General features: G+C 43.2%; 1 protein-coding gene across 4 annotated transcripts; it reads left to right on the top strand.

The window, feature by feature from the left end:
* Positions 1-319: 319 nt before the first annotated feature.
* On the top strand, positions 320-7,836 carry tcaim (T cell activation inhibitor, mitochondrial). 4 transcript variants are annotated; one of them, XM_065027610.1, is made up of 11 exons: positions 320-411; positions 937-1,038; positions 1,409-1,541; positions 1,927-2,077; positions 2,318-2,582; positions 2,869-2,991; positions 3,403-3,500; positions 3,666-3,757; positions 3,866-4,098; positions 5,467-5,598; positions 5,735-7,836. In XM_065027610.1, exons 2-11 carry the CDS (start codon positions 1,004-1,006, stop codon positions 5,958-5,960), a joined length of 1,488 nt encoding a protein of 495 aa, XP_064883682.1. In that variant the 5' UTR covers positions 320-411; positions 937-1,003; the 3' UTR covers positions 5,961-7,836. The 4 variants fall into 4 exon arrangements, with proteins under 4 accessions (XP_064883682.1, XP_064883683.1, XP_064883680.1 ...); XM_065027608.1 differs by having other exon boundaries at positions 350-583; XM_065027609.1 differs by having other exon boundaries at positions 352-461.
* The last annotated feature ends 690 nt before the right edge of the window (positions 7,837-8,526 follow it).

The raw sequence follows: 8,526 nt of genomic DNA, 5'->3' as shown, positions 1-8,526 counted from the left end.
GGAACTGTCTTTGTTATTGGTCTATTAACTAATTTACCACCTGAAGATGTCACCATGGAAGCCGAAACTTCACCCATGCAAAACCTGCTGATTAAGAAGGTCCTGTGGAGATTGTATTTTCAACCAGCAACAATCAGGAAATAACACTGATCACATTTTATCACTCTTTTACGGTGTTAGTTTCATCTGCTGTTGTTGTACAATATCATACAAAATACAGAAAAAAATGAATTTGGACTGCGTTTAGAAGAGGTGCAATGATCAGCGAGCTATAATTGTAGCTTTCTAACCAGCAGAGGTCATTAAACGTCCATATCAGAGCTATCGATGCTTTAGTATAGTAGTGCGATTGCTTTTGTCTGTCTGATTGCTGTGCATGGACCACTGGCTGACGTTGGACTCAAAATCTATGTAAAAAATTCCCTGCCATACTACCAATTCAGCAATGCAGTCTTTAGAAGGTCATCTGTATTCGTTCATTTTGATCAATTCTGAGCCAAACACTTATCGACATGTGGCTGGTACAGTCTGAATGTGGTTGCTTATTTTCAGCTGACAGCTAGCTTGCATGGAAGCTAGCTAGGTGGGTAAACTAGCTGAACCTGTTTGTTGTTGTGATTATCTGTTAGTTATAACAAGTCATACAATGTATTGCTCAGTTTTGTGCTGGAATAAACTGAAAGAACTTGCAAGCCAGACGATTTGATAGCGTTGTTGTTTGGAGTGTTCTCCAATGTGTCCCCTTGGCCTTGCCATAGGCTAGTCCTGTGAATGCCAAAGATACTGGAAATAAGACCTCTTTTGAGTTTGCACCCACAAACCAAGGCTTAGCTGGCTAGCTACTGCTGTAGTATAAATGATACAACAATCGTTATTAAGATTTGTCAGTTTGGACCAGTCAGTCAGCTCATAATCTGTAACCTATTTCGTCAACAGGAGAGAATCAACAACTGTGGATGTCACAAGTCATTGATTCGGTGTCCAGCTAGAGCTAGCTACAGCTATGTCTGTGGCCTTTCTCCTGCGAAGTGCCATGAGGTAAATAACCCACTATAGTACTTACATTATCATACTTACATTATCACCTGCACTCAGAATTGATTTTGTGAAAAGGACCACTGTTGTTAGTGATGTAATGCATAGTTTCCTAAACTTGGTCCTGGGGCCCCCCTGGGTGCATGTTTTGGTTTTTGCCCAGGCATTAAACAGCTGATTCAAATAACCAACTCCTCATCAAAATTGTACCATTTTAATCAGCTGTGTGGTGCTAGGGCAGAAAGCAAAAGGTGCACTGGGGGGGGCTGAGTTTGGGAGACCCTGATGTAATGCACAGCAGGCTCCCTTTGGAATTCATAGTGATCATAGTGACAACCCTTTATCCTCCTCTCTGGTCCATGTTGTTTTTCAGAGTGGGGAACAGACGTGTCGCAGCACATTTGGTCCATCAGAGAGCTCTTTCAGGGGCAGATGCTATCAATGCACTGAGACCTTTCTACTTTGCAGTGCACCCAGACTTCTTTGGCCAGCATCCCAGGGAAAGGGTGAATGATTATGTCCTGTCGTAGTTCAAAAGAGCAATAATGTCCATGTATCATAGAATTATGTCGTAGGGCAATTCCACGGCGACTTAACAATTTCCATTCAACATTTGACAAAAACACATTTACTTGAAGAACAGTGTAGATGCAGCATAAACCGTCATTCTGTTACCAAACTTTGCATCTGCACTATTATTCAAGTAAATGTGTTTTTGTAAAATTTTCAGTGTTATTTGTTAAAAGTAGTCCTTGTGCATAGAGTTGTATGGTTTTTTTAACTTTGTATTCATTGTTTTTTGTTTGACATTTTAAAGTGAAAAATATGAGCCTCATCATTCTGTTATCGTGGAATTGCCAATCAAAACGTCCTTTGTGTAATTCTCTTCAGGAAGTGAATGAAAATTCCCTCAAGAGACTCAATGGTTATTTGGAAAACCTTCAGAAAGCGGGGACCCGCTCAGTCCAACCAACAAAGCTCACCTTTTATGTCAGGGAAATAAAGGAGAAGGAAGACATTCAGAAGGACGTCCTTCCTCCTGGTAATGGCCTTTTATCTTGCTTAAAATGTACACTATACAGTATTGCTGTTTCTTCATCATTTGTTTTTTTCATACCGTTTCCTCTGAGAGAGTGAGTATTATGCATGGATGCATTCCAAATGACACCCTATGCACCCTGGTTAAATGTAGTGCACTATATAGAGAACATGCTGCCATTTACAATTTAGATATTTTTTTGTGACTGACTATGTTTGTAATACATTTGACCACATTTCCCAGGGTTCCGTTCGGTCAGCTTCACTCTGCAGACCAAGGATGTCCTGACCACCGTAATGGACGTGCTGAAGTCCTGCAGTCTGTCCACAGAGCACATGAAGGGACTGAAGGCCAGCTCAGAGTCACCCAAGAGCCAGCAGCCAGTGGCTGGGCATGGGAACCCTTTCTACAGGCCCATCAAATGGGACAAAAGCTACTACAGCTTCACTGGCTTCAGAGACCCAGAGCAGGAGCTGAAGCAGGCCAAGAAAGTAGAGCCCACACTAAGGTACTGTATAATGACTACCTAGCCAACGCAAATGGTAACTTCTTATGTATGTAGAATGACATAGACATTAGCATTGCTTTAGCTTGATCACTTTTTAACTGTCAACTCAAATTCACAGATGCATTCCGAAGACGGGTTTAAATAGAAACAAATGATCTTGCTGTCTTTGTCACTGCCTGTGTACTTGAGTTCCTCTGGTTGGCTTATTCCACTCACGCCTTGAGAGAAGTGACATGCTCTACAAGCGAGCCATTGGTCTGTCTGAAGAGTTGTCTCTCTGCTGCAGCTTGTGGCTGAGAAACCATGAGAAGGAGGCTACGAAGAAGCAGAACGCCAGTGTCCCTCGGCGGGAGGAACTGAAGAGACTCAAGAAGGAATTGTGTCAGAAATTTGCCTTGGAAGATATTAGGTAATCATCAACACTCTGAACAACAGCTGTTCCATTCTAATAGAAGAAGAAAACATTGGTGAGTTTCATTAAGTGCACCAACTCCCATGCAGATAGAAAATGGTGCAGAGATGCATAGTAAAAATCTAAATGTCACATGCGCCGAATACAACATGACTCTGATGCACAGTGCTGGTCCTATGAAGTAAAGTGCATAGACCCTTCAGCTTCATAGGGTGCATGTTTGAGTGAGTTACTGTTTGACTGGGTTCTACTGGCCTGCGGTACAACAGAAGGTGGTCAATGTCATTCCAAAGTAATGTATTATCAATGTTCTGGAGACTTTGAGCCTCCTGTTGTTACATCATGACTGGGGATCTCTGCTCCCACTTGAACACCTGATCTGAGGACAATACCTCCTCCCTCCTGCAGGTGGCAGCGCAGCTGGGGAGTGACTCACAGATGCTGTCAGCTCCAGAGTCTGAGCCGTCTCTCCCAGCAGAACCCTGAGGCTGTGCTCAACCTGCGAGGTATACACACCTGGAAGAGAGTCAATAAGGGTCTTTGTCTTAAGAGTGGGCTTGAATTGTTCTATTCTGTTGACATTTTGAAAGATGTCCTGACTCACAGAGAATAATGAGTGAATTAAAATGATGTATGGTTAATTACTTTATACATTCCTTATTTTCTTGTAGGACACACTATAATATTCACTGACCAATCAGGGATGAATGCCTCGGGTCATGTGATGCTGGGAACAATGGATGTTCATCACCAATGGACAAAAGTATGGCACATGTTACATTTCAGCTGGAAAAGTTACCAGTCTTTTTTATTCTCCTGTTGCTCATGTTCCGTGTTTGTTTGTGTGTGTGCGTGTGTACATGTGTCCTAGCTGTTTGTGAGTCTCCCCAGCTACCGTAGCCTGTTCCAGCAGACAGAGTGGCTGAAGGAGAGGATCAGCCATGTGTTGGGAGGTATTCAGGTAATTAACGTAGAGAGACTGGGACCTGTACAGCCTATAGAGGAACACTGCAGCATCCTCAACACCTTCCATAAGAGACTACTGGCCCGACGCCTATCCCTGCATCCCAGGAGCCTGCAAGGTCTGGCCATGACCCTGGAGAAGTAAGAGACTCTTCCCTATCCACCCACACCACAGACCATGTACCCGACTGTCTACCAGTGGGCCAAAATACTCTGTTTATGCAGCACATTCCTGTTCAAGGGTGTGATTTTGATGCTACTGTAATACCAGTCTGTAGAGTGGGGGTCCCGAATTACACTGAACAAAAATATAAACGCAACATGCAACAATTTCAATGGTTTTACTGAATTCATATCAGGAAATCAGTCAATTTGAAATAAATGTATTAGGCCCTAATCTATGGATTTCACATGACTGGGCAGGGGCACAGTCATGGGTGGGCCCGGGAGGGCATAGGCCTACTCACCTCACTAGGGAGCCAGGCCCACCAACTGGAGTACCAGGCCCAGCCAATCAGAATTAGTTTTTCCCCGCAAAAGGGCTTTATTACAGACAAAAATACTCCACAGTTTCATCAGCTGTCCAGGTGGATGGTGCATGTGAAGATGCTGGATGTGGAGGTCCTGGGCTGGTGTGGTTACACGTGGTCTGCGGTGGTGAGGCCAGTTGGCCATACTGCTAAATTCTCTAAAATGACATTAGCGGTTTATGGTAGAGAAATTAACATTCAATTATCTTGCAACACCTCTGGTGGACATTCCTGCAGTCAGCATGCCAATTGCATGCTCCCTCAACTTGAGACATCTGTGGCATTGTGTTGTGACAAAACTGCACATTTGATTGTCCCCAGCACAAGGTGCACTTGTGTACTGATTATGCTGTTTAATCAGTTTCTTAATATGCCACACCTGTCAGGTGGATGGATTGTCTTGGCAAAAGAGAAATGCTCACTAACAGGGATGTAAACAAACAAATGTGTGCACAACATTTTAGAGAAATAAGCTTTTTGTTCATATGGAACATTTTCTAGAATCTTATTTAATCTCCTGAAACATGGCGCCAACACTTTGCATGTTGCGTTTACATTTTTGTTCAGTATACATTTAGCTGTGGGACAACTTTTCCTGATGGCCGGTGGGCCGGAACATAGTTATAAATCATTTGGATCCCAAACAGATATAGTATTTGACAAAAGCAGAATAATTTCAAACCTTGATTACATTGGGATAGGATCACATACGCCTTGCTATTTATGTGTGGGAATACTTGGGAAGAGATTTCTTAAATTAAAATCACTTTGAGATTTTTTGTTGTGATTTTAGTATTTTATGTCCAACAACAACAATTACCCAAAACGTTTTTATTTTAATTATTATTGATTTATTTTGCTCAGAGAACTTGGAGGGCCAAATGAAATAACCGGCGGGCTGCCTAGAGGGGACCCTGGTGTAGAGGCATGTGAGAGATTCCCCAACCACTGATGATGTACCTGTGGTGTTTTGTCCCAGTGACCGCTCCAGCCCCAGCCTGCATGAGATGGGTCACTTCATCATCCCAGCCACCTGTGAGCCCAGCAGACTACAGACTTTCCTCCAGAGCATGGCCTGGGAGGCCCGACAACGAATCAAACACAGGAACCAGTGAGTGTCTGTCAACCTTGTCTTCCTGCCCTCCTACTTCCTACATGTTTGTGTACGTTGTTGTATTGATTATCCCTCGGTCTGTGTGTGGCTAGGCGTGCTCTGTGTGTGACCCTGACCTGTGTCCGTCCCCCAGGCTGCAGAAGGAGGAGGAGGAGGTACTGCTCCACTGCCTGGAGGCTCTGGCCCTGAGGAATCTGTCCAAGGAGCCCAGTGTCAGACACAACCAGATGATCCCCTGCTGCAGGCGGTTGCTGGAGGAACGCTCCCCCCTCTTGGAGGGCCTCCGGGTGGAGGTCTCCCACTTCTACTCTGTCATGCAGGACGGGGACTTGTGCATCCCCTGGGACTGGCAGGGCTGAGGGGACAGGGACAGGGGACATGCTGCAGCACGCCTGGTTGAACCAGACTCAATGCTATGCTCACCATGTCTACCACCAAGCTACACTGCAGCTGCCACACAGAGAAACAAACCGACCGACTCTCACAAGGTCAATCACGTTATCTTTCTACTGGAGAGGACAGATAAACAGACATACTCTTTTCACACTATTGTGCTGAACCAGGGCCCGGTTTCCCAAGAGCATCTTAAGGCTGAGTTCATAGTTAGAACCTTCGTAGGAGCATTGTTAAATCTCTGAAGTGTTTTCCAAAGCCATCCTTACTAAAGTTGCACTTAAACGCCTGTAATTCACCGCCTGCCTCAGATCACTCTGAGAACTGCTAGTGTTATTTTTCCCTTCCACTAAACATAGACTCAAGATGCTTCTCTGTCTCTCTGTGAGCACCGATAACTTCACAACGATGTGGACTTCAAATATAGAGTTGCCAATTGCCTTTGCAATCGTTAGAAGCAACCAAAGGATAAAATTATGTTTAAAATGAAAACCGACATGACTGCATTCAGAAATAAATAGCCTACCTACCTACAGTATAGTCTACATAGGCCTATATTTACATTAGTTTTATTTATCTATTTGGCTACCATCTGTCATTTCTGCCCTTATATATTTCATGATGTGTCAAATCTTGATTTAGTGCATTTATTATAGGTTAAGCATTAGAATAAGATCACAGTCGCACTAGCTGATCCGTCGTCAGTATTGTGGAATAATTATAATTTTAAGGTAAGATATTAATGAAGAAAGCTGATCCGAATTCTTTCAATCTTTGGCCATTGTAGGAAAGGTGCATCGTTAAAACACTTGTAAGCATAAATTCCATCGCTATCGAGAAGCCAGGCCCAGTACTGTGCTGGCTTGCATACGTTCTTTTCATAATGTCCTTTCCAGCACGTTCCAGTAACTATGGTGGATAGGATGGGTAACCAGACCAGCTCAGCTTGGTTTAGTAGTGTGAATAGGTTTGGTCAGAGCAGGCTGGTGCAATAGAGTTAGTTTGTATTAACCAACAAGAAGGCCTAGTATCTTGAAGTCAGTCAGTGTTCAGGAAGGTGTGAATAAACCAACACAGAGGAATAGTATCAGTATTTTCATCAGGGGTGTATGAGGGAAAACAAGATATTTGTTAATGTAGTTCAGTGCCACTTTATATTGATTGTTATTTTAATGAACATTTTGTGGAATAGTATTTCCGAGACGATCTACGAAGATGACTATTACACTTATTCAAATCTATTACACTTGACTTTAAACTGTACAGAAACACACTTTGCTATCACAAAAGAAGAGCTAAGAAAAGAAATGGCTCGGTATTACGAACTGTCTCATACGGTGACCGGAATGGGAGATGTCATATACTGTTGCAGTGTTTAAACTCTACACTAGATGGTGTGCTCTAAACTCAGTGAGATTTGATCTTCTGGTGTTTCTCAGAGTAGGAGTGCGGATTTAGGATCAGTTTGGCCTTTTAGATCACAATAAAACATTACATGGACAGGGGAGACCTGATTCTAGATCAGATGTTTGATACATAGAGCCTATGGTTACTGTAGGTGGTCTACTGTAGGTTGATCTTGACTGAAATGGGCACCAGCTATTAGAAGAAGAGCTAAAGTACTGGAAGTGGATCCCACCACATTACAGCTCGTGTGATGGGACAGTCAAATGGAATGAAGACTTCATACTGCAAGATCAAGTAATACTAACTGCATCAGTTCCCTGACTAGCTAGAACACTGTCGACAGCTGGGAACAATAATGATTCATATATGTTTGTTTTTACCTCTTGTTAACTTTAACACAACCAATACCACAGAATAAAGACCTGCTAAAAGATGGATCATTGATTTAATCTAATATCATTTAGAGATGCTAAATGACGAATGTAAAATGTCCATGACTATTGCTGGATTAACACTATTTTCAACATTCTTGTTTGTTTGCCATTGTCCTTCACAAAGTGTGTTGTAACTTGTTGCAGAGCTGACTGACTCCATCCCTAATCAGCTCTGTGCTGAATGGTCGTCAAAAGCCAATTTGATCCAAACACACCCATTCATAAACTCTACATGAACATGTGGATGTCTCCCTCACTCTCCCAGAGTGATAAATGTGTGTTGAATCAGACGATATGAAGTCCCTTCCTCCTCTGTATACTGAGCCAGAACTATATAGATAGATCATGTGTTTATTTAAATCAGTGGTCAGAACAGCCTCTTCAAAGAAACAACAGATCATAGATCCACCATCACCTGTCTGCCTGTCGGTCTGACTGTCCAGCTCCTAGATTCAGGGCCTGTAAAAAGTAGTGCACTAGGGAATAGGGTGCCATTTGGGATGGACCCTGAGGCAGGGTGGGATGGATATTAGCAGAGTAATTCTTAGCTTTTTAGGGGACATTAATAGACAGGGGAGGTTGTGTCCTGCCTAGCATGGGGTTGGCCTTCTAGCAGTGCTGGTGTTAGTCATCCTGCCTCTTCATTGTGCAGGATATGGGTTTGGTTGGTTTATGGCAAGCTGATCCTGAT

The sequence above is a fragment of the Oncorhynchus nerka genome, linkage group LG14 (assembly GCF_034236695.1).
Source record: "Oncorhynchus nerka isolate Pitt River linkage group LG14, Oner_Uvic_2.0, whole genome shotgun sequence".
NCBI classification, from domain to species: Eukaryota; Metazoa; Chordata; class Actinopteri; order Salmoniformes; family Salmonidae; genus Oncorhynchus; species Oncorhynchus nerka.
This window is presented reverse-complemented; position numbering and strand designations above follow the sequence as displayed.

Coding starts and splice junctions, on each gene's coding strand:
- tcaim (XM_065027610.1), top strand. CDS start 1,004: ATGTCTGTGGCCTTTCTCCTGCGAAGTGCCATGAG. Junction 3,501..3,665: donor GGCTGTGCTCAACCTGCGAG/GTATACACACCT, acceptor ATTTTCTTGTAG/GACACACTATAATATTCACT. Junction 3,758..3,865: donor TTCATCACCAATGGACAAAA/GTATGGCACATG, acceptor CATGTGTCCTAG/CTGTTTGTGAGTCTCCCCAG.